Below are 27,093 nucleotides of genomic sequence, written 5' to 3'. Positions count from 1 at the left end.
AGTAAATTTATCATCAAAGTGCATATATGTCACCATGTGCAACCTTAAAATTTCATTTTCTTGTGGGCATATGCAGTAAGTCTAAGAAAGATAAGAGAATCAGTGAACGACCCAAACCAACAGGATGTAGAAACAATCTATATGCAAAAGACAAAAAGCTATTTAAATATAAAAATGAAATAATAATAATAAATAAAGAAACAATAAATTTTGAGAACACGAGATTAAGAATCCGTGAAAGTGAGTCCATAGGCTGATGGATCAATTCAGTCACAGGGTGAGTTGAATCCCCACTGATTCAAGAATTTGATGGTTAAGGAGTGATAACTTCCTGAAACTAGCTTATTGCCCCTTAACCATCAAGTTCTTGAATCAGTGGGGATAACTTCACTCACCCTGTCACTGAGGTTCTTGTAGCTTCTTCCTGAGAGCAGCAGCGAGAAGAGAGCATGGCCTGGGTGGTGTGGGTATTTGATGCTGCTTCCTGCGACAGTGCTCTGTGCAGATGAGCTAAGTGGCAGGAGGGCTTTACCCATAATGGACTGTAGGATTTATGTTCAAGAACATTGGAGATCCTTTACAAGGTGGTGTTGCAACCAGTCAATAGACTTCCCACCACACAACTATAGAAGTTTTCAAAATCTGATTGGTTCATGAATGTTACCTAATTATAACTTTTTTTGTGTGATTTATATATTTTGTAATTTTATGTCTGCATTACACAGATGCCCTAAAACAGCAAATTTCTCATCATAGTAAACAGTGATAAATAAATCTAATTCTGATTCTGATTATCAATAGTCTTAACACTTAACAACATAAATTTATGATTATGTTTCTTTTTAAAATTTTTCAGGTACTTTTCAGTTGTGGGGACATACTATTCAAGTTGATTGGGCAGACCCTGAAAAAGAAGTTGATGAGGAAACTATGCAAAAAGTTAAGGTTCTTTATGTGCGAAACCTGATGATATCTACAACAGAGGAAGCAATCAAGATGGAGTTTAACAAAATCAAACTTGGAGCAGTTGAACGTGTGAAAAAACTCAGAGATTATGCATTTGTGCACTTCTTTGACAGAGATGATGCTGTTACAGCTATGAATATTATGAATGGGAAATATATTGATGGTGCTAGCATTGAAGTCACCCTTGCAAAGCCAGTTAATAAAGATGGGTCTTGGAAATACACTCAAGGTAATCAAGTCACTCTTAATGGTGAAAGTCAACGACTGACATTTACAAACAAAGAAGACGGAGGACCTAAAACACCAGGAAGGTCTCCAAGTTTACCAGCACGTTTGAATGGTCATCATAGTCCGTGCTCTCCTGAACTGGAAAGATGCACATATCCTCTATTTCCAGGCATAAAGCTCATGCCTTTGAGCATTTATTCCTTAAAGCCCAGTCATTTTCATTCTTCAGTTACACACTTGGAATATTACTGCAACAAAAATAATTGGGCACCACCAGAATATTACTTATATTCTACTACAAGTCAGGATGGAAAACAACTGCTTGTTTATAAGATAGTTATTCCATCCCTTATAAACAGTTCAGAAGGTACGCTGAGCCATTTTATGCCTGATAAACTCTGCACAATGCTGGAAGATGCCAAAGAGCTGGCAGCACAGTATGCACTGACGCATTTAGGTAAGTATTTTTTATTATTCCTGACTGTGTAATTTTCAGATGAACAAAAATAATAAATGTCAGCTTGTATTTTTAATTCATAAATAAGGCAGTTCTTATCATAGGTCTTGTGTTCTATTTGTCGTAACTTGCAGGATGTAGTAGGAATTAATTTTTATTTTGCAGATTACAGCTTCCATTGGAATGAACATGCGTGTAATCTTGAATTCACTAGAGCCCACTGAATCTATACCTTCAAGAGGAATTACTTAGGTCCTATTTCTCTGCTTCTACCCAATAGCCAAGAAAATTAATTCCCTTTTAAAAAGTCCTGCTTCCTTCTATGGCAATCTCATAGTTGGGTCATGACCATTCTGCAGATTTTTCTACCTGTGCCTTTTGCTGATTTCTTTAAACTTGAATCTCCTGGCTTTTGTTAAGTGGTGCAGCTCTCCAGTTACCCTATTTAAATCTGCCATAATCTTATAGGTATTGATCATATCTCCTGAATCTTTTGTTTTTAAAGGTACAATAATCTAACCTTGTAACTGAAGTCCATCATCTCTGGATGCAATCATCAGAGAAAGCCTTAGGGCCACTGCATCCTTTCAAGATCTGGTGATGAGAATTAGAGTAATCCTGCAGTTGTTTAGAGGGTTATGAAAATTTTATGGACATGAAGAGTCTTAATTTATGATGAGCCTTCCCAATTTGGCCAGGTCTAAGGTAGGCAAGTGAAGAATGGCATCAAATCAGTAGAAACATGTGACATAGAATTGGAAGATGTTGAATCCATGTGGGGTGAGTTAGAAACTGCAAGGGTAAAAGGACCCTGATGACAATTACATAAAGGCCTCCCAGCAGTGCCTGGGATGTGGACCACAGATTACAAAAGGAAATTAAAAAGGCATGTCTAAAGGGCAATGTTATGATAGTCATTGGAGATTTTAACATGCAGGTCGATTGGGAAAATCAGGTTGGTAATGGATCTGAAGAGACTGAGTTTGTTGAATACGTATGAGATGGCTTTTTAGAGCAGTTTGTCATTGAGCCTACTGGGGGATCAGCTATACTTGATTAGTGTTATGAAATGAACCAGAGGTGGTGAGGGAGCTTAAGGTAAAAGAACCCTTGGGAGGCAGTGTTTACAATATGAGTTCAACTTGAAATTTGATGGTGAGAAAGTAAAGTCTTACATAACAATATTTCAATGGAGTAAAGGAATTTACAGTGGTCTGAGAGAGGAATTGATCAAAGTAAATTGGAGGGGATGCTAGCAGGGATGACAGCAGAGCAGCAATGGTGTGAGTTTCTAGGTAAAATGAGGAAGGTGCAGGATAGATGTATTCCAAAAATGAAGGAATACTCAACTGGCAGAATAGTATAACCGTGGCTGACAAGGAAAGTCAAAGCTTATGTAAAAGCAAAAGAGAGGGCATACAACAGAGCAAAAATTAGTAGGAAATTTTTAAAACCTACGGAGTGCAACTTAAAGAATCATTAGGAGAAGAAAGATGAAATATGAAAGCAAACTAGCAAACAGTATCAAAGTGGATAGTAAAAAGCTTTTTCAAGCATGTAAGAAGTAAAAGAGAGATGTGTGATCACTAGAAAATGAGGCCAGAGAAATAATAACAGGCCAAGGAGATTGCAGATGAACTAAATGAGTATTTTGCATCAGTTTTCACTGTGGAAGACATTAGAAGTGAATGCAGTTAATATTACAAGGGAGAAGGTGCTCAAAAAGCCGGGAGACCTAAGTCACCTGACTCATGAGTCACCTGAACTAAATGAACTGCACCCTAGGGTTCTGAAAGAGGTAGCGATGGAGATTGTGGAGGCATTAATAATGATCTTTCAAAAATCATTGGACTCTGGAATGGTGCCAAAGGTCTGGAAAATTGCAAATGTCACTCCACTCTTTTAGAAAGGAGGAGGCAGCAGAAAGAAAATTATAGACCAGTTAGCCTGACCTCAGTGGTTGGGAAGATGTTGGAGCTAATTGTTAAGGCTGAGGTGATTGAGTAGTTGTTGACACAGGACAAGATAGTACAAAGTCAGCATGGTTTCCTTTAAGGAAATTCCTGCCTGACGAACCTGTTGGAATTCATTAAGGGGATTACACGTAGAAAGGAATCAGAATCCAGTTTATTATCACTGGCATATGTCATGAAAATTGTTAACTTAGCAGCAGCAGTTCAATGCAATAAATAATATTGAAGAAGAAGAAAATAATAAATAAGTAAATCAGTTACAGAATAGGTACATTGAATACATTAAACATCGTGCCAAAAACAGAGATAATATATATTTAAAAAGTGAGGTAGTGTTCATGGTTTCAATGTCCATTTAGGAATCGGATGGCAGACGGGAAAAGCTATTCCTGAATCATTGAGTGTGTGGCTTCAGGCTTCTGTACCTCCTACCTGATGGTAACAGTGAGAAAAGGGCATGCCCTGGGTACTGGAGGCCCTTATTCATGGACACTGCCTTTCTGAGCCACCTCTCCTTGAAAATTTCCTAGGTACTTTGTAGGCTAGTACCCAAGATGGAGCCAACTAAATTTACAACCCTCTGCAGTTACTTTTAGTCCTGTGCAGTAGCCCCACCACCAACCCTCAAGACCAAACAGTGATGCAGCCTGCCTGAATGTTCATCTGTAGAAGTTTTTGAGTGTATTTGTTGATGTACTAAATCTCTTCAAACTCCTAATGAAGTATATTCGCTGTCTTGCCGCCTTTATAACTGCATTGATATGTTGCGACTTGGTTAGGTCCTCAGAGACCTTGATAAATGTGAAGTTATCCACTTTGGAAGCAGGAACAAGAGGGCAGGGTATTGTATGAACGGTGTAAAGTTAGGTAAGGGAGAAATGCAAAGAGACCTCGGAGTCCTAGTTCACCAGTCAATGAAGGTGAATGAGCAAGTGCAACAGGCAGTGAAGAGGGCAAATGGAATGTTGGCCTTTGTTACAAGGGGAATTGAGTACAAGAGCAAGGATGTCCTTTTGCATTTGTACAGGGCCCTGGTGAGACCACACCTGGAATATTGCGTACAGTTTTGGTCTCCAGGTTTAAGGAAGGACATTCTGGCAATTGAGGAAGTGCAGCGTAGATTCACTAGGTTGATTCCTGGGATGGCAGGGCTGTCTTAATCAGAGAGATTGGAGAGATTGGGCTTGTACACGCTGGAATTGAGGAGATTGAGAGGGGATCTGATTGAAACGTTTAAGATAATTAAAGGATTTGATAGGATTGAGGCAGGAAATATGTTCCAGATGTTGGGAGAGTCCAGTACCAGAGGGCATGGATTGAGAATAAGAGGTCAGTTATTTAAAACAGAGTTGAGGAAGAGCTTCTTCTCCCAGAGAGTTGTGGAGGTGTGGAATGCACTGCCTCGGAAGGCGGTGGAGGCCAATTCTCTGGATGCTTTCAAGAAGGAGTTAGATAGATATCTGATGGATAGGGGAATCAAGGGATATGGGGACAAGGCAGGGACTGGGTATTGATAGTGAATGATCAGCCATGATCTCAGAATGGCGGTGCAGACTCGAGGGGCCGAATGGTCTACTTCTGCACCTATTGTCTATTGTCTATTGACACCCAGGAACTTGAAACTGCTCACTCTCTCCAGTTCTGATCCCTTTATGATGACTGGTATGTGTTCCTTCATCTTACCCTTCCTGAAGTCCACAATCAGCTCTTTCATCTTACTGACGTTGAATGCAAGGTTGTTGCTGCGACACCACTCCACCAATTGGCATATCTCACTCCTGTACACCCCCTTGTTTCCATCTGAGATTCTACCAACAATGGTTGTATCATCAGCAAATTGATAGATGGTATTTGAGCTATGACTAGCCACACAGTCATGGGTATAGGGAGAGTAGAGCTGTAGGCTAAGCACACACCCTTGAGGTGCACCAGTGTTAATAGACAGCAAGGAGGAGATAGTGGTCTAAGATTGTGGTCGTTCAGTTAGGAAATCAAGGATCCAATTGCAGAGAGAGATACTGAGGCCCAGGTTCTGTAACTTCTCAATCAGAATTGTGGGAATGATGGTATTAAATGCTGAGCTATAGTTGATGAACATCAGCCTGACATGGGTATTTGTGTTGTCCAGGTGGTCTAAGGCTGTGTGAAGAGCCATTGAGATTGCATCTGCCATTGACCTATTGTGGCGATAGGCAAATTGCAGTGGGTCCAGGTTCTTGCTGAGGCAGGAGTTCAGTCTGGTCATGGACTAACCTCTCAAAGCATTTCATCACTGATGACATGAGTGCTGCTGGGCGATAGTCATTAAGGCAGCTCACATTGTTCTTCTTAGGCACTGGTGTAATTGTTGCCTTTTTGAAACAAGTAGGAACTTATGTCCATAGCAGTGAGAGATTGAAAATGTCCTTGAATACTCCCACCAATTGGTTTTTCAGAGCCTTACCAGGTACTCCGTTGGAACCTGCAAAAGTTCACAGTCTTTAAAGACAGCCTAACATCGATCTCTGAGACAGAGATCACAGAGTCATCAAGTGCAGCAGGTATTTCACAGCTGTACTTATATTCTCCCTTTCAAAGTGGGCATGGAAGGCATTGAGTTCATCTGGTATTGAAGCATCACTGCCATTCATAGAATGGAAGAAAGACATGACAATGGCTGACAAGTGAAGTCAGAACCAAAGTAAAACCAAAAGAGAGGGCATAGCATGAAGCCAAAGCTAGTGGCAAGATAGAGGATTGGACAGCTTTTAAAAACTTGCAGAAGGAAAATTAGAAGGTCATTAGGAAGGAAAAGATGGATTATGAAAGGAAGCTGGTGACTAATATCAAAGAAGATACTGAAAGCTTTTTTAAGTATATAAAGGGTAAAAGAGAGTTGAGGATAGATATAGGACCAATAGAAAATGATGCTGGAGATATTGTAATGAGAGATGCAGAGATGGCAGAGGAAAATAAATGCGTGTTTTGCATCAGTCTTCACACGGGAAGACATCTGAGGTATACCTGACATTCAAGAGTGTCAGGGCAGTGAAAATTATGACTGAGTAGGTGTTCATGAAGCTTAATGGTCTGAGGGTGGATAAGTCTCCTGGACCTGATGGAATGCACCCTTGGGTTCTGAAGGAAGTAGCTGGAGAGATTGCGGAGGCATTAACAATGATCTTTCAAGAATCAATAGATTCTGGCATTGTATCAGATGACTGGAAAATTGCAAATGTTACTCCCCTATTTAAGAAGGGTGGGAGGCAGCAGAAAGGAAACTAGACCTGTTAGCTTGACATCAGTGGTTGGAAAGTTGTTTTAATTGATAGCACTGGACGACTAAGATTTTGCTTCGTGAATATCTTTAGGTGTATCTTTTGAATTTTGGGCTACTGATCATGAAAATCACCATGAAATTTTCCTATCATGCACCATTTTTTAAAATAAACTTATGTTTACTATTTCAATTCATAATTCAAGTCAATTAAAATGTTCTCTACAATGTCAACTGGAAAGATTCCTATCTTGTCCAGGCATGCTTGGGCATACTTTGGTGGCGCGGCTGCTGCATGGCAGGACAGGTTTTAGTAATAATTATTAGGTTCAGGATTGTAAGGATAGAATTTGCTATCACCAGGCACAAAAATTTCTATGAAGAATTTTGATTGAGACAGATGCTTTCCAGAATAACTGATGCTAAGATTAAGGAAAACATTTTTGTTGGTCTACAAATCAGACAGGCAATTTGAAGAATTTCTACTGGGACAGGAGAAAGTTATATGGAAGGCATTCAAGGAAGTTGTTGAAATTTCTCTTGGCATCTACGGAGCACCAAACTACATGCAACTGGTTGGTAGCATGCTTCAAGCATACAAAATCATGAAATGCAACATGTCACTAAAGATTCATTTTCTGCATTCCCATTTAGACTTCTTCCTTGCAAATCTTGGTGCTGTTAGTGACAAGCATGGTGAAAGGTTTCACCAGGACTTTGCGGTCATGGAGAAAAGATACCATCAATGCTGGAGAATTGTTGTTGGACACTTAAGTGAGAAGCCTCAGACACAGTACAAATGAAAATCATTAACAAAATATTTTAACTTAGTTGAACTATTACAAAGCATCAGCACTATTATGCAATTAAACACATTATATTCAATAAAAGTTAATTTGTTGTTTCTCCAAATTCCTGAATGATACAAGTAGTCTGAAATTATATTTGTGTTCATCTTCAAGCAGTCTATCATAAACAGAAAAAAATTCTGAGGAAGTAACACTTTTGAAAAAATTTGTTATCCATTGTAGTTAGGGATGAAATTACAGAGTACTTGGAGGCACATGACAAGATAGGCCAAAGGAAAATTTTCCTGCAAGGAAAATCTTGCCTGACTAACCTACTGCAATTTTTTTGATGAAATTACAAGCAAGGTAGACAAAGGAGATGCAGTGAATTGATGTACTTAGGTTTTCAGAAGGCCTTTGACAAGCTGTCGCACAGGAGGCTGCTTAGCAAGATAAGGAATTACAAGGAAGTTACTAGCAAGGGTGGAGCATTGGTTGATTGTCAGAAAGCAAAGAGTGGGAATAAAGGGATCCTATTCTGTCTGGGTGCCTGTTATAGCAGGAGTTCCACAGAGGTCAGTGTTGGGTTGGCTGCTTTTTTCTGTCAATGTTTTGGACTACGGGATTAATGGATTTGTGGCTAAATTTGCCAATGATACAAAGATAGGTGGAAGAGTGATTGGTGTTGAGGAAATGGAGCTTGCAAAGAGATTTAGATAGTTTAGGAGAATGGGCAAAGAAGTGGCAAATGAAATACAATGTTGGAAATTGTATGATCATGCAATTTGATGGAAGAAATAAACAGGTAGACTATTATTTAGATGGAGAGAGAATTCAAAATGCAGAGATGCAAAGAAACTTGAGAGTCCTTGTGCAGGATACCCTAAAGGTTAACCTCCAGGTTGAGTCAGCGGTGAAGAAGGCAAATGCAATGTTGGCATTCATTTTCTAGAGGTTTAGAATATAAGAGCAAGTATGTGATGTTGAGGCTCTATAAGGCACTCATGAGACCACATTTGGAGTATTGTGTGCAGTTTTGAGCTCCTTATTTTAGGAAGGATATGCTGACATTGGAGAGGATTCAGAGAAGATTCACAAGAATTATTCCAGGAATGAAAGAATTACTGTATGAGGTATGTCTGGCAGCCTGTATTCTAAGACTGTATTCCCTGAAGTTCAGGAGAATAAGGGGGGATCTCATAGAAACATTCCAAATGTTAAAAGGCCTGAACAGATTAATATAGCAAAGTTATTTCCCATGGTCGGGGAGTCTAGGACAAGAAGGCATGACTTCAGAATTGAAGAACATCCATTTAGAACAGAGATGCAGAGAAATTACTTTAGTCAAAGAGTGGTAAATCTGTGGAATTTGTTTCCACAAATGGCTGTGGAGCCCAAGTCATTGGGTGTATTTAAGGCAGATATATTTAGGTTCTTGATTAGCCAGGGCATCAGAGGGTATGGGGGAGAAGCCAGGAGAATTGGAATGACTGGAAAATTGGATTAGCTATGATTGAATGGCAGAGTAGATTCGAATGGCCTACTTCTGCTCCTATATCTTATGGTCTTATGCTCTTGGGTTTCGCTTTTTAGGGAGTGATGTCTTGCAAATCCTGCCAGAGTAATTGTACATCAGATGTCGCCTCCAACCTCATTTGAAATAGTCTCTTCACCCTTGAAATAGCCCTCCGTAAATCATACCTGCTTTCCTGGTACAGACCTGGGTCGCCAGACTTGAATGCCACAGATCTAGCCTTCAGCGGATGACATACATCCTGGTTCATCCAGGGCTTTTGGTTTGGGAATGTACAGTAAATCTTCATAGGCACACACTCATCCACACAGGTTTTAATAAAGTCAGTAACAACTGCAGCAGTCCACTGATTCAAAACAGTCCTATAAGCACTTCTGTGCTTCCTTTTTCCATGCCTTCTTGGTTGTCACTACAGGTGCTGAAGTCTTCAGTGTCTGCCTATACTCAGGGAGTAGTATAGCCAGGTGATCAGACTTCCCGAAGTGAGGGCATGGTATAGCATGGTAGACATTCTTGATGGTGGTGTTACAGTGGTCCAGTGTATTGTTTCCTTTGGTATTGCAAGTGATTGTTTCAGACTAGCCTGGTTAAAATCCCCCAAAATGATGGTGAAGGATTAGGGTGCGTTGTTTCATGAAGGTTGATCCCATTGCTAAGATCATCTAAAGCCTGATTGACATTGACCTAAGGTGGAATGTATGGCACTACCAAAATGACCCCGGAAGTCTCCTGTAGTAGGTAAAAAGGACAGCACTAAACTGCTATATATTCCAGGTCTAGTGAGCAGAATTAGGACAGCACTGATGTTTGTGCACCAAGAAGAGTTGATCATAACACAACACAAGTTCACAATGGAAGACAGAGGAGCAGAAGTAGCCATTCGGTCCATTGAGTCTGCTCCGCCACTCCACCATGAGCTAAACTATTCTCCCATCTAGTTCCAGTTTCCAGCTTTTTCCCCTATCCCTTGACACCCTGACTAATTAGATACCTATCAATCTCCTCCTTAAACACCCTCAATGATTGGGCCTCCACAGCTGTATGTGGCAACGAATTCCATAAATTCATGACCCTCTGGCTAAAAAAATTTCTCCTCATCTCTGTTTTAAATGGGTACCCTCTAATTCTAAGACTGTGGCCTCTTGTCCTGGATTCACCCACCAAGTGAAACAGCCTTTCCACATCTGCTCTGTCCAACCCTTTCAACATTCAAAATGTTTCTATGAGATCCCCTCTCATTCTTCTATGCTCTAATGATTACAGTCCAAGAGCCGACAAACGCTTTTCATATGTTAGCCCCTGCATTCCAGAAATTCTCCTCGCAAATCTCAACTCTCTCCAACATCACTTGCATCCCTTCTAAGATAGGGGGGCCCAAAACTGCACACAGTATTCCAAATGAGGTCACACCAGTGCTCCATGGAGTCTCATCAACACCTCCTTATTCTTATACACTATTCCTCAATGCCAACATAGCATTCACTTTCCTTACTGCCAATCCAACCTGGTGGTTCACCTTTAGGGTATCCTGCATGTGGACCCCCAAGTCCCTTTGCACTTATGATTTTTGAATTTTCTCTCCATCTAAATAGTAATCTGCCCGATTACTTCTTCTTCCAAAATGTACAACTGTACATTTCTCAACATTGTACCTCATCTGCCATTTCTTGAACACTTCCTGCTCCTCCACCTATCTTGGCATCATCCACAAACTTAGCCACAAATCCATAATCTAAATCATCGATATACAGTGTAAAAAGAAGCGGCCCAACACCGACCCCTGCGGAACTCCACCAGTAACCCGCAACCAACCAGAATAGGACCCCTTTATTCCTACTCTTTGCTTTCTACCTATCAGCCAATGCTTCACCCATTCCAATATCTTTCCTGTAATTGCATGGGCTCTCATCTTATTAAGCAGCCTCTTATGTGACACCTTATGAAAATCCAAATACACAACATCCACAGCCCCTCCTTTGTCAATCTCATTTGAGATTATTTCAAAAAATTCCAATAGGTTGGTGAGGCAGGATCTTCCCTTCATGAAACCATGCTGGCTTGGGCCTATCTTGTCATGCACCTCGAGGTATTTCATAACCTTGTCCTTGAGGATGGGCTCCAATAACTTTCCAACTACCAATGTCAGACTAATAGGTCTGTAATTTTCTTTTTGCTGCCTCCCTCCTTTCTTAAACAGCGGAACTACATTTGTGACCTTCCAGTCCTCCGGAACCATGCCAATCATGAGGCATACTCCTCCATCCCTCTGCTTTTGAGAGACTCTATAGATCTATCCTGACAGTGTATAGTAAACCAGTTGGTTTGAATCATTGCATCTGGTACAGAAGGGGTTAACCAGGATTCCGTGAAACAAAGGACACACGCTGTCCTAATGTCCCTCTGATTCAACACCCTAGCTCTGAGAATTCCTTGAGGAGATTACAAGTAGGATAGATAAAGGGGATGCAGTGGATGTTGTAGATTTGGACTTTCAGAAGGCCTATGACTAGGTGCCACACTTGAGGCAGCTTAACCAGTTAAGAACCTATGCTACTACAGGAAAATTACTGGCATTATTAGAGCATTGGCTGATCGGTAGGAGGCAGTGAACGGGAATAAAAGGATCCTTTTCTGGTTGGCTGCCAGCGACTAGTGGTGCTCTGCAGGGGTCGATGTTGGGACCACTTCTTTTTATGCTGCATATCAATGATTTAGATGATGGAATAGACGGCTTTGATACAAGTTTTCAGATGATAGTTCGGTGGAAGGGCTTGCAGTGTTGAGGAAACAGGTAGGCTGCAGAAAGACTTAGATTAGGTGAATGGGCAAGAGAGTGGCAAATGAAATACAAAGTCATGCACTTTGGTCGAAGAAATAAATGGGCAGACTATTTTCTAAATGGAGCAAGTCCAAAAATTTAAGATGCAAAGGGCCTCGGGAGTTCCTGTGCAGAAAGGTAGAGTCAGTGGTGAGGAAGGCAAATGCAGTGCTAAGATTCATAAAAACATAGAAAACCTACAGCACAATACAGGTCCTTTGGCATGACTACAACAGGATGAGGGAATAGTTGGCTAATGTGGATTGGGAGCACAGGCTATTTGGCAGGACAGTTGAGAACCAGTGGAGTACTTTCAAAGAGATTTTTCACAGTGTTCAACAAAAATATATTCCAGTCAAAAGAAAGGACAGTAAGTGTGGGGAGAGCCAACCTTGGATAACTAAGGAAATAAAAGATAGTATCAAATTAAAAGCTCATGTGTACAAAGTCGCGAAGAGTAGTGGGAGGCTGGAGGATTGGGAAAATTTAAAAAGCAACAAAGAACAACTAAACAAAAAATAAGGAGAGGGAGAATAGAGTACGAAATTAGCACAAAATATAAAAACAGATAGCAAAAGTTTTTACATTAAGCGGAAGAGGGTAGCTAAAGTCAATGTAGGTCTCTTGGAAGTTGAGAAGGGGAAATTGATATTGGGTGATAAGGAAATGGCTGAGGCATTGAATGACTATTTTGTGTTGGTCTTCATGGTGGAGGACACATCTAATATGCCAAAGAAGATGTTAAGGATGAAATGGGAGGTGAGGACCTTGGTAAAATCACTGTCACTAAAGAGATAGTGATGAGCAAACTAGTGGACTGAAGATAGATAAGTCCCTTGGTCCTGATGGGATGCATCCCTGGGTGCTGAGGGAATTAGCAGAGGTAAAAGTAGATACGTTGGTAATCATTAACCAAAATTGTCTAGACTCTGGGCAGGTAATGGCGGATTGGAAGACAGCAAATGTCATGCCACTTTTTTTAAAAAGGATGTAGGCAAAAGACGGGCAATTATAAGACAGTTAGCTTAACATCTGTAGTCAGGAAAATGCTTGAAGTTGTCATTATGGAAGAAATAGCAAAATATTTAGATGGAGTGATTCCATTAAACAGATTCAGCATGGATTCAGAAAGGGCAGGTCCTGTTTGCCAAACTTTCTAGAGCCCTTTGAGAACATAATGAGTGTAGTGGATAGAGGGGAACGAACGGATGTCACATACTTGGATTTCCAGAAGGTGTTTGATAAGGTGCCACACAAGAGACGTATAAATAAGATATGGATGCGTGGCATTGGAGGGAGTATATTGGCATGGATAGTGGACTGGTTAACAAATAGAAGGCAGAGAGTTGGTATAAATGGGTGTTTATCTGGTTGGCAGTCAATGGTGAGTGGGGTGCCGCAGGGGTCAGTGCTGGGCCCGCAGTTGTTTACCATTTACTTTGATGATTTGGAAGAGGGGACTGAGTGTAGCGTAGCAAAATTTGCTGATGACATTAAACTGATTGGAAAAGCAAATTGTACAGAGGATGTTGAGAGTCTGCAGAAGGATAAGTGAGTGGGCCAGGCTCTGGCAGATGGAATACAACATTGGTAACTGTGAGGTCATCCACTTTGGAAGGAGTAATAGAAGAGCAGATCATTATTTAAATAGTGAAAGATTGCAGCATGCTGTTGTGCAGAGGGGCTTGGGAGTGCTTTGCATGAATCGCAAAAAGAGAGGGATTGAATTCAAGAGCTCGAAGGTCATGCTGCAACTATACAGGGTACTGGTGAGACTGCACCTGGAGTACTGTGTGCAGTTCAGGTCTCCGTACTTGAGGAAGGATTATACTGGCTTTGAAAGCAGTGCAGAGGAGGTTCACCAGGTTCATCTCCAGAGATGAAGGAGTTAATTTTTGAGGAGAGATTGAGTTGCCTGGGACTATACTCTCTGGAATGCAGAAGAATGAGAAGGGATCTTATGGAAACATACAGGGGATAAATAAGATAGAAGAAGGAAAGTTGTTTCCATTGGTAGGTGAAACTAAAACTAGGAGACGTTCCCTCAAGATTCAGGGGAGAAGATTTAGGACAGAGATGAGGAGAAACTGTTTTTCCCAGAGAGTGGTGAATCTGTGGAATTCTCTGCCCAGGGAGGTGGTTGAGGCTTCTTCATGAAATATATTGAAGAAACTGATAGATAGTCACATAGTAGGGGAATTAAGGGTTATGGGGAAAGGCAGGTAAATGGAGCTGAGTTTATGGACAGATCAGCCATGATCTTATTGAATGGCGGGGCAGGCTCGATGGACTGGATGGCCTACTCCTGCTCCTATTTCTTATGTTCTTTAATATTATTGGCTTGCTTACTTTCATATTCCATCTTGACCTTCTTAATGGTTTTTTAGTTGCCTTCTGTTAATTTTAAAATCTTCCTAATCCACTACTTCCCACTTTTTTTTTCTCTGTTAAATGCCCTCTTTTTGGCTTTTATGTTGGCTTTGACTTCTCTTGTTGGCCATGGTTGTGTCATCTTGCCTTTAGAATACTTCATCCTCTGTGGGTTGTGTCTGCCTTTTTCACAGGAGCAGAATTAGGCTTTTTAGCCCATTGAGTCCACTCTGCTGTTTCATCATGGCTGATCCAAATCCCATTCAGCCCCATACACCCTGTACACCATATCCCTTGATGCCCTGACCAATCAGGAATCTTTTAACCTCCACTTTGAATATATCCACAGACTTGGCCTCCACCAAAGCCTGTGCCAGAGTATTCCACACATTCACCACTCTGGCTAAAAAAGTTCCTCCTTACTTCTGTTCTAAATGGTTGTCCGTTATTTTTGAGGAAACATTCTCTTTTTCTTTTTCAATCTTTCTATTGAGTTTCATATAAATATAAAAAAACATAACATAATAATGAATAGGTTATGAATACAATAGACTTAAGATTACATTAATAATAGGATAATAATATCCTATTAAACATCAACAACAAAAAAGTACATTAATCAATCAAGTCTATATAATTATATATGAAAAGAAACAAAACTAATCATCAAAAGAAAAAGAAAAAAAAATTAAAAATGTGTGAAAGAAAATATATATATGAAACAAACACTAAACTAAAACTAACATGGGCAATAATAACAGTTTATAAGTATATGATAGTGTCAAAGAACTCCGGAACTCCATACCTGAACAAGAATAAACAAAGAGAAGGTCTGGGAAAGGCCAAATTAATTCACATGAAAATGTCGGATGAACGGTCCCCAAGTTTCTTCAAATTTAATTGACGAGTCAAAAATAGTGCTCCTAATTTTTTCCAAACTCAGATAAGAAATAGTTTGAAAAAGCCACTGAGACGTGGTAGGAGGGTTTACTTCTAGAGGAAACATTCTCGCCACATTTACCTTACCTAGTCCTTTCAAAATTTGGTAGGTTTCAGTGAGATCCCCCACATATTCTCCTAAATTCCAATGAGTACAGGCCTAAAGCTGCCAAAAGCTCCTCATCCCCCTTAATTCCTAGAAGAAACCTCGTGAACATCCTCCAGACTCACTCCAATGACAATATATCCTTTCTGAGATAAGAGGCCCAAAACTGTTGACAGTACTCCTAGTTTGGCCTGACAAGTGTCTTATAACGCTTCAGCATTATTTCCTCATTTTTACATTCTGCTCCCCTTGAAATAAACGCCAACATTGTATTTACCTTCTTCACCACAGACTCAACCTGTGAATTAAACTTCTGGAAATCTTGCACAAGGACTCCTAAATCCCTTTGCACCTCTGATATTTGAATTTCTCCCCATTTACATTTATACTATTGCAATCTCCTTTTACCAAAATGAATTATCATACATTGTATGGAACACTTGCCACTTTTTTGCCCATTCTTGACATTTGTCTGTCCTGCTGCGTATTGCTTCCTCAGCACTACCCCTCCACCTATCTTCCTGTCATCCACAAACTTTGCCACAAAGCCATCGATTCCACCATCAAAATCAATGACAAACAATGTGAAACATAGCAGTCCCAATACTGACTCCTGAGGAACAACACGAGTTACTGACAGCCAACCAGAAAAGGCCCCTTTTATTCCCACTGGCTACCTCCTACCTGTCAGTCATTTTTCTATTCTTGCTTAATCTTTTCAGTAATGCCATTCTATTTTATCTTGTTAAGCAGCCTCATGAGAGGCACCTTATCAAATGACTTCTAAAAATCTAAGTAAATGACATCCACCGTCTGCTTTGTCCACACTGCTTGTTACTTTCTCAAAGAATTCTAACAGATCTGTCAGGCAAGATTTCCCTTCACAGAAAGCATGTTGACTTTGACTTCATCATTAATGTCCAAATACCCCAAAACTTCGACACGCACAAAATGCTGGTGGAACACAGCAGGCCAGGCAGCATCTATAGGGAGAAGCGCTGTCGACGTTTCGGGCCGAGACCCATTTGAAGAGACCTGTGTGTTGTTGTTTGAATTTCCAAGCATCTGTAGATTCCCTCATGTTTACCCCAAAACTTAGTCTTAAATATGGAATCCCAGTACTTTCCCAACCACTGAGGTTAGGCTAACTAACCTATGATTTCCTCTCTTTTGTCTCCCTCCCTTCTTAAAGAGTGGAGTGACATTTGCAAATTTCCAGTCCTCTGGGACCATGCCAGATTTAAGTGATTCTTGAAAGATCATGAGCATTGCATCCATTATCTCTTCAACAACCTCTTTCAGGACTCTGGGATGTAGTCCATCTGGTCCAGGTGGCTTACCCACCTTAACACCTTTGAGTTTGCCTTGCACTTTTTCATTTGTAATGACAATGGCACTTACTCCTGCTCTCTGACTCTCATGGACTTCTAGCATACAGCTATGTTCTTCCAGAGTGAAGAGTGTTGCAAAGTGCCCATTGAGTTCATCTGTCATTTCTTTGCCTCCTAATACTACCTCACCAGCATAACTTTCCAGTGGTGCAATACCAGCTCTCACCTCCCTTTTACTCTTTGTATAACTGAAAAACTTTCTGTATCGTGCTTTATATTATCCCCCAGTTTGTCCTCATATTTCATCTTTTCCCTTATAGTTTTTTTAGTTGCTTTCTGTTGGATTTTAAAAGCTTCCCAATCATCCAACTTCCCACTCACTTCTGTGCCCTTTCCTCAGCTTTTATGTAGTCCTTCCATTGTAAGCCACGGTTGCCTTGCCCTGCCATTTGAGAACAACAACTTCTTTGGGACATATCTTTACTGCACCTTGTGAACTATTCCCAGAAACTTCAGCTACCTCTGCTCTGCCATCATCCCCACCAGTATCCTGTTCCAATTCAACCTGTGCAAGCTCCTCTCCGATGTCTCAGTAATTACCTTTATTCCATAGCAATACTGATACATGTGACCTTTTTCTCCCATTCCAATTTCAGCATGAAGTCAATCATATTATGATCACTGTCTCCTTTTTATTTTAATTTTTTAATTGAAGTTCATCAAACATTTCCAAAAGATGTATTTCAGACATTGTACATATATATCATATAATCATGTATGTCACAAATCTCCACATAGTATTTATCTGAGGTATACACTTATAGAAAAGAGTGGAAAGAGAAAACAAGCAAAAGGAAAAAACTATGTACAAGTACGGAGTAATGTTTTTTACAACAGATTCATTGATTTGTGAGAACAAAATCAGGCCTATGAGGCATTATGTAGTTAAAACATTTTTCCCAGTATGAATCAAATTGTTCCAGCTTATGATTAACAGATGCTGTTAATCTTCTCCATTTTGTAAATGCCCATTGTAATTTCCATTCATGCATTTTAAGCTGGGATCTCCTGTGATAACAATTTCCTAGTAAGAGTCTTTTTACCAGCCACCAACAGTATATTCATTAAATATTTATCTCTTTTCAGCCATTCTTGAGGTATATATCCAAAATATCTGGTGTTACTCTCTAAGGGTGTTTCACATTTAAAGATGTCTTGTAGTGCATTGTGTATCCCCCTGCAATAGTCTTTGATACCAGGGCAGTCCCAAAAAATAGGATAATGATTTGCATTTTGATTTCTACAATTTCTCCAGCAAGCAGGGAGGTTACTATCAAAATGGGATTTCTGAGAGGGTGTAATAAAATATCTTATCAAGTTTTTCCAACCAAACTCCCTCCATTTCTGTGAACTGGTACACTTCCATTGATACCTCCATATTATTGTCCATTCTTCCTCAGATATAATTATCCCTACTTCCTTCTCCCATTTTGTTTTAATGTATGAAGTCAAATGTGTTTTAAGATTTGACAACCCCTTATACATGCTTGAGATGATTCTACTACTGTTATCTAAATTATATGGTTTTCTAAATAGCTCTATCAAGCATGTACTTGCATTGGTTACATTTTTAAGTGTCTTATTAACATATTGTCACATCTGTAAATACTAATAAAAATCTTGTTTTTCTAATAAGTATTTTAAGCACTTAAGCATTTTAAGCATTTCAAAACTGAACAGTGTTCCTTCTTTCATTATGCTGCAAAGAACTGTAATAAGAACTGTCCTTAAACCTAGCATCCAATTTATTTGGTATAAAATCTGAGTCATATGCACACCATTTAAGAATTGCAGTATCTCCCTCTAGATTATATTCTTTTATAGTAGATTTCCATATTTTAAGAGTCAGTTTCATCCATGGGTTATCAATAGTATCTATGCACCTTTGAAGGTTGTTATCAGCCAAAATTGCTTGTATGGGGATGGGAAGTACCCGCTCCTCATTGTTTTTCCATTGAGCGTCATATGATGGTTTGCACCAACATACCACAGCTCTCAACTGTGCTGCAAAATAATAATCTCTAAAAGAGGGTAGGCCCCATCCCCCCTATTCCTTTGCTAATTGCAAAGTTTTGAGACGAACTCTAGGCCTTTTACCCTGCCAAATATACCTTGATAACATCTAGTTATTGAACCATTGAATTGATCTTGATTAATCTCTATTGGTAGGGTCTGAAAGAGATATAACAGTCTGGGCAGTATATTCATTTTAATAGACTCCATCCTTGAACTGAGACTGAAAAAATGAATCAGGTTCCATCTTGCCATATCTTCCTTAATTTTTTATATAAAGGCTGATAATTACATTCTGATAATTTTGCCAAATCTTTTGGCATAATGATGCCCAAATATTTGAAAGACTCTGTTTGCCATGCCCAGGGATATCTACTTTCATTTTCTCTTGGTGGGCTATAGTAATATGTGAGTAATTGGGTTTTATCTATGTTGATCTTGTATCCTGATAATTGACCATATTATTCTAAATTGCATCAATTTAGGTAAAGAGTATGTTGGTTGCCCGAGATAAATCAAAATGTCATCCGTGTAACAAGCCAATTTATACTCTGTCCCTTTGATAATGATTCCCTTGATATCTTAATTTTGTCTGATGTATTGAGCTAATGGTTCCAGATATAATGTGAAGAGTAGCAGTGGCCATGCATAACCCTGTCTCATGCCCCTTTCAAGGGTAAGACAATTTGACAAATATCCATTGATTTTAATCCTAACAGTAGGGTTGTCATATAGTGTCTGTATAGTTTTAGTAATTGTGTCTTGGAAACCAAATCTATGTAAAACTCTGTAAAGAAAATTTCAATTAACCGAATCAAATGCCTTTTCAGCATCCATGCTTATCACTATTGCTTGGATTTTATTTTTTTGTATATAATCCATAATGACCTTTGTATATTGTCTTGTGTTTGGCTTTGTCGTATAAAACCTGTCTGATCATTACGTATCAGTATGGGTAGAAACTCCTGTAATCGTTTGGCCATGATGGAGGTAAATAATCTATAATCTACATTAAGAATGGATATTGGTCTAAATGACCCACATTCCATTTTATCCTTGCTTTCTTTCAGTATAGCTGAGATTATCACTTCTTTCCAACTGGGTGGCATTTGTGCTTTTTTTAGAGCCCAGTTCAGTGTGGGGAGTAAAACAGGAATTAATTTAATTAATGTACCACTCTGCCATATACCCATCTGATCCCGGTGACTTGCCTACTTTAAGCCTACTAATTGCAGCTTTTAATTCAACTTCAGTTATGTCAGCAGTCATCGTTCTATTTTGTTCTTCGCTTAAAGTGTCTAGAGAATTCAAGAAGATGTCAATTTGGGTTATGCTTCCCCCTGGAACTTTGGAATATAGAGTTTTGTAAAACATTTCAAAAGCTTCTTGAATTTCTCTTAGCTTATGTTTTCTTATTTTTGTTCTTGGGTCCTTAATTCTATGAATTGTATGTTCTGCTATCTTTTTTTTTCAGTCTCCACGCCAGTATTTTCACAGATTTTGATCCACTTTCATAATGTCTCTGTTTCAGAAACATTAAATTTTTCCTGATTTCTTGCATAGCCAAACTATTAATTTCATTCCTAATTTTTAAAATTTCCCCTAATGTATCCTGTGCCAAATTCAATCTGTGTTTTTTCTCTAGTTCCTTCAGCCTATCTTGTAATTCCTCTAATGTTTTATTCCTTATTTTTTTCTTGTATGAAGATATCACTATAATTTTCCCTCTTAAGATAGTCTTCAGAGAATCCCACAAAATGGGAGTCGAAACCTCTCATTATCATTAAATTCTAAGTAGAGACCAATTTCTTTTTTAATTTGTTCCTTAAAGTACGGATCATTGAGTAGACTTGAATTTAGTTTCCAAATAGTATTCTTTGGTTGTTAGTCAAAATCAACAGATAAATACATAGGTGCATGGTCACTTACATCCATTGTCCCAATTCCACAGGCGTTTATTTTGTGTTTGTCTTTTCCAACTGTTACAAAATAGTCTATTCTTGTATATACAGAATGGGGAGCAGAATAATGAGTGTAATCCCTTCTGTGGGGGAAAAGTCCCTCTATATATCAATTAAATCAACATCCTCAAAAAGTGTATTAACTTTCTTATGTAAGGATTTTGTTTCATAGGTTTTTCTATTGGAAGAGTCTAAGTTTGATTGTAATTGTAAATTTAAGTCTCCCCCACGTATCAGGAGACCTTCTGTTTCTGCTACCATAATATCAGTAATTTTCTGAAAGAAACCAGTATCACTTCGCAGGGTGCGAATATATTCAATAGAGTAACTGAATTTCCGTCTATATTCCCCTTTACCAGAATATACCTGCCCTCTTTTATCTCCCATTTCAAATACTTTTTCAAAATTTAGTTTGAGATAAGAATAGCAACTCCTCTCTTATGTCCTGATTTATATGCGGAGAAAAACAAATTAGTGAAGCCCATTCTCTTTAGTTTTCTATGCTCATTATCACAAATGAGTTTCCTGTAAAAATACTACATGTGCTTTTTCTTTTTACATTTTGGATAAAATTCTATTACGTTTGATTGGATTTAATAGCCCATTGACATTAAAAGAAATGAATTTTACTTTGTCCTTAGCCATCTGTATTTATCTGTCAATGTATCATTGAAATTAGGAGAATCGATCTACTCCCTGAACAAATAAGGACCAAGAAACGCAAATAATAACAAAAATGGCAACAAATGAGTGTTTCCAAGGCTGAGGTCTCTGGTAGATGACGTTGCGTTGAGCTAGAGGAAATATCTAGCCTTGGGGAATAACCCCTCCTACTTGTGAGTTGAGGGCCCCCATTGCAGTATTCATAAAAGTCAGTGAACAAATCCATTACACAGAAAAGATTTCCCTGTGTACTCCTCCTCTCTCTCTCTCTCTCTCTCTCTCTCTCTCTCTCTATATATATATATATATATATATATATATATATATATACACACACACACACACACACACACACACACACACACACACACATATACATATATATATATTACATGCATCCACATATATGCGCACATACATATTTTTTCATTTTGGTATGGAAAAAGGAGTAAGTGAGTGACTAAAGAATAACAACTAAGTAATATAAAATCCACATTATAATAAGTATTTCTCGAGATAGGTATATCACCATCTACTTTTGCCTCCGTTTAGCTTCTCAACATTTTTAAATTTAGCCAAACCTTATGACTCTTCTGGAGGGGGCGAGGGCAGTCTTTGAAAAACTCCCAGTCTCTTCCTGATATACCTCTTTCGGCCTCCTCCCGTCTCCTCCCTTCTTGATTCTCGCACTATTTCCCAAGTGGAGCGGGATAATTCCTCTGCCAGGCTTTCCCTCGATTTAATCACGCTGATGGGCAACACTCTGGCCTTCATGTCTGTAGTCGCTTTTTCCAGTGTCTGATACAGTTGGATCCCATCTTGATAAAACACTCGAAGCTTAGCAGGGTACAGAGTTTGAAATCTAATTCTTTCTTGCTTTAGTATTCGCTTTACTTCAAAGTATTATTTACATTTCTGCAGGACCGCGGAGGTGGGGGTAATCTTGGTTGAAATATATTAATCTTTCATCTAAAAACACCCTCTTCTTACCCCAGGCCCTTTGTAGAATCTCCACCTTGGTACTGTATCGAAGAAATTTTATTATTATTGAGCGTGACTTATCTGCTTTATTTTGGGTAGGCTTCGGGATGAGTGCATGATGCGCTCTCTCAATTTCCAGCTCCATAGACAAGGGAAGCTCCAGTGCGTCCCGCAGCAACTTTCCGACAAACTCCGTCATAGACAAGCCCTCTGTTCCTTCAGGAACGTTGTATATTCTAATATTTTTCTGCCATAATCTTCCCTCCAGGTCAAGCAGTTTACCTTCTTGTTGATTTAATATTTTTATTGCCTTACTTAGTATCTGTGCCACGTTTTGAATGTGATCTTCCACCTTCTCAATTCAAGTCTCTGCCGCCGCTATTTTTTGATTGACGTTGGTGAGCTCTGACTTAATATCATGTAGCTGCTGTTTTATATCTTTCTTGAACTCCTTTATCTCTTTAAAATTTTGATCATATTTGCTGCTTCACCTGAACGAGGCCCAGTGTCCGCCTCGCTAGCATGCAGTCGGGTAGGAGAGCTGCTTGCTGCACTCCTCTCGGCCGCAGGCTTTGCAGTGTTGCTTTTTTTAATTTCCATTCTTTTTCCCCATTCTTGCCCCTCTTATCAGTTAAAATACTTGCAAAAAATACTATATTTGATGGGTTAACAGGGCTTAATACGTGTTTTTCTGGAGGAGCTAGTGACTTAAGCTGCCATTCTCAACAATGATGTCACTGGAACCATGATCACTGTCCCCTAAAGATTCCTTTACATTAAGATGATTAATACAATCTAAGATAGACCCTCATCTTGGCTGCTCTTTGGCCTGTATATGATTCCCGTAATGTTTTTTTTTTATCCTTGCAATTTCTGAACTGCATCCACAAAGATACGGCATTCTCTGGCCTTGTCACCTCTTTCTAAATATATAATTCTATCTCTTACCAACAGAGCCACACCACCACCTATGCTTTTCTGTCTGTCCTTTCTATACAAAGTATATCCTTTGATGGTAAACCTCTAACTATGACTTACTTTCAGCCACGGCTCAGTGATGCTCACAACATCATATCGAATTATCTCTACTTGCACAATGAGTTCGTTCTGTGTGAGAACTCCTAATTGCTTTTGCATCTCTGATTTCTGAATTTATAGAGCAGTTTTACATTGAGCCCACTAGGGAAAGGCAGTTCTGGATTGGATGTTGTGTAATGAACCAGATTTGATTTGGAAGCTTCAAGTAAAGGAACACTTAGTGATCATAATATGGATGAATTGACCTTGCAGTTTGAGAAGGAGAAAATAAAGAGAGATGTATCATATTATCGTGGAGTAAAGGGAATTACAGAGACACAAGAGAGGAACTGGCCAAGTTGATTGAAGGGGACATTAGCAGGGATGACAGCAGAACCACAATGGCTGGAGATTCTGGGAGCAATTTGGAAGGTGCAGGATAGATACATCCCAAAGAAGAAGTATTCCAAAGGAAACCATGGCTGACAAGGGAAGTCAAAGACAGGATAAAAACAAACTAAAGGGCATCTAATATTACATAAATGAATGGGGAAGTAAAGTTTTTAAAAACCAACTGAAGACAACTTAAAAAAACAGAGAAAAAAATATGAAGGTAAGCTAGCCATAATATAAAATAGGATGAAAGAAAAGGTTTTTGGGGGTTTATAAGAGTAAAATAGATATTTTTTATCCAGTTGGATATTGGATGGCTGGAAAATGATGATGAAGAGTTAGTAATAGGGGAAGAACTTAAATATTTTGTGTCAGTCTACACTGTGGAAGACATTAGCAGAATGCCAAAAATGTGAACGTTTTCGGGGGCAGAAATCAGTGTTGTTGCTATTACTTTGGAAGGTCCTTTGGAAGCTGAAACATTTGAAACGGTATCCAGGGTTCTGAAATGTGTACCTCAAGAGATTATGGAGGCATTAGTAATGATCTTTCAAAAATCACCTGGATTCTGGAATTATTCAGAGGACTAGAAAATTGTAAATGTCACCCAACTTTGTATGAAGGAGGTAGGCAGAAGAAAGGAAATTATAGGACAGCTAGTTTAAACTTCAGTGGTTGTAAAGATGTTGGAATCAATTATTAAAGGTGGGGTTATGGGGTTCTTGGAGGCACATGAAAAACAGGAAGTGATCATAAAATCCACTGTGCACTTTGAAAGTGAGAAGCTGAGATGTAATTGAGCTGTAAATACGGAAGTAGTTGGCCAAAGTTGATTGGAAGGGGACACTAGCAGGGATGATGGCAGTGACTGGAGTTTCTTAGAGTAACTTGATGCAGGATCAATTCGTGCCAAAGAATAAGCATTTGAAAGAGAGGATGGGGCAAGTGTGGCTGACAGGAGAGTCAAAGATAGCATAAAAGTAAAGGAGAGGGAATATTAGTGGGCAAAATAAAAAATTAGTGGGCAGTTTTTAAAAATTACCAGAAGGCAACCATAAAAGCAATGAGAGAAAAGAAGGCAAGCTAGTCAAATGTCAAATGAGAATACCAGAAGTTTTTATTTTAGATACTGAATTAAAGAAAGGCAAGAATGAAGTGGAATTTAACAGAATGACGTTGAACATAGACTGATGCTCGGAATGACATGGAATTTCTAAAGGTGCACGTCAGTCCATGGTTTCCTCTGCTGCCGCAATTAGGCTACATTCAGGTGGGAGGAGCAACACCTTATATTCTGTCTGGGTAGCCTCCAATCTGATAGCATGAACATCAATTTCTCAAACTTGTGGTCATTTTCCCCACTTTCTCCTTCAACATTCCCCTCTCCCATTTCCCTCTCTCTCCTTACCTGCCCATCACATTCATCTGGTACTCCTCCCTCTTCCTTTTCTTCCATGTCCTTCTGTCCTCTTCCATCAAATTTCCCCTTTTCTAGTCCTTTTATCTCTTTCACCAATCAACTTCCCAGCTCTTTACTTCACCCACTCCCTCTCCCAATTTCATCTATCACCTACTACCTTCTACTTCTTTCTCTCCTTCCCCACCTCCCCAACTTATTACCTGACTTCTAATTTATTTTTTTCTAGTCCTGATGAAGAGACTGTTATGTCGACTATTTACTCTTTTCCATAGATGCTGCCTGGCCTCTGAGTTCCTCCAGCGCTTTGTATATATTACTTTAATTTTCAGCATCACAGACTTCCTCTTGTTTAAGGTTGTGGATTAATGTTTTGTCAGGGGTGAAAAAAGTTAGTTATTAGTTGCCTGTGTTAGATAGACATATACTTTAGTAGCTGCACATTGTATTCCATGTTTAAAATTCAGCTTCAATAAAATGAGAGGGATTTTAGAATAGGAAACAACGCAGAACCAGTACAATGTGTGTACATTTTTAGCAATGAAAGGTAAAGTTAATCTCTTAATGGGTGATGCGAACGGAGGATATGGAAAGAAATGATCAGGTGTAATCTTGTTTTGAAAGAGCAGGGTTAGAGTCAGAAATAAGTTCAGGCCAAGATCAGACGAAAAAAGTACAGATAACCTTGATTTATAATTCATTTCATACTTGGTGACAATCATGTGATCTCTGTTGACACTTTCATGCTCAAAACCTATTATTTAATCTTGGTTTTAACTAACATCTTTATATCTTTTATTTTCATGTTTGCACTTTACCCAATTGTAAAGCATTTTATAACTACATAATTTCTATGAAAAGTCCTCTATAACCGATTCTTCATTGTTACCACATATTTTCGATGGAACTTGTCAGTGAATTTTCTCTTTATTCAATTCAGTTGAATAAAGACAAAATTTATCTTGTATAGTAAATCTTCAAGATTACTTGCTGTGATGAGTATTTAAAAAAATTTCAGACATATTTTTGAAGAAATTGTAATTTTGTAAAATTCATGAAATAAATCCTCCAATAATAACACAACTGTCTCTGAAAGCAACTGTCTATATACTATAATGCATATAGTTCAATTAGTAGAAATAAAATTCTGTAATTATATACTTTCTATAAAATGATTTTTGTGTATTTACAGACTACAGCTTGCGTCGGAATAACTCGGTCAATAGTTTATCTCAAGTTGGTGCATCTCTCCAAACTTCTGCATCTAGTTTGCTTCAGTACACATCTAGACCTTATTCTTACCCTAGCTATCCATTGTCAGCAACACTACCACTTGGTAACAATAATCACATTGGACAACGCCTGCATCTTTCAAGTCATGGGTCTTATTTCTAAAGCATTATAAATTGAATATCTCCAAATTGTATATGTTTGGGGGGGGGGAATGGAAGTTGGCTTTCTAAAATAATTGTGTTCATTTGTTATACTATGAAATTTACTGAGGCACAAATGTATAATTCTCTGTGTATTAAAAGTTTATTAAATTGTTTATATGTTCTTGTTAAAGTGTTTTGAACACCGTTGGCACATTTGGCATGATTCATCACTTTTGGGATCCAAGTTTGTTGTCTTGCAGTATATTTACTCTAGATTATTTAGGTTGTTACTAATGTAGCAAAATTAAGAGTGTTAGGATTTATATCTACAGCAATGTTGTGTTTTCCTTCCATGTAAAAGTGTTTTTTACCTCACTGGGGTTGCCTTTCATCTAAGCCATCCACAAGAAATTTGACAAGGTTGGACACAACACTTACTTAACAAT

General features: G+C 38.9%; 1 protein-coding gene across 1 annotated transcript in view; it reads left to right on the top strand.

The window, feature by feature from the left end:
• The window catches only part of rbm46 (RNA binding motif protein 46), a 79,836-nt gene extending 53,170 nt beyond the window's left edge, over positions 1 to 26,666 (top strand). The window contains exons 3-4 of the mRNA XM_059988517.1: positions 857 to 1,651; positions 26,464 to 26,666. Of these exons, the coding sequence (XP_059844500.1) occupies positions 857 to 1,651; positions 26,464 to 26,666 (998 nt within the window). The remainder of the gene's footprint in view (positions 1 to 856; positions 1,652 to 26,463) is intronic.
• Positions 26,667 to 27,093: the final 427 nt, after the last annotated feature.

The sequence above is a fragment of the Hypanus sabinus genome, chromosome 14 (assembly GCF_030144855.1).
Source record: "Hypanus sabinus isolate sHypSab1 chromosome 14, sHypSab1.hap1, whole genome shotgun sequence".
Lineage (NCBI taxonomy): Eukaryota > Metazoa > Chordata > Chondrichthyes > Myliobatiformes > Dasyatidae > Hypanus > Hypanus sabinus.
Note: the sequence above shows the minus strand (reverse complement) of the source record. Positions and strands in the feature narration are given on the sequence as shown.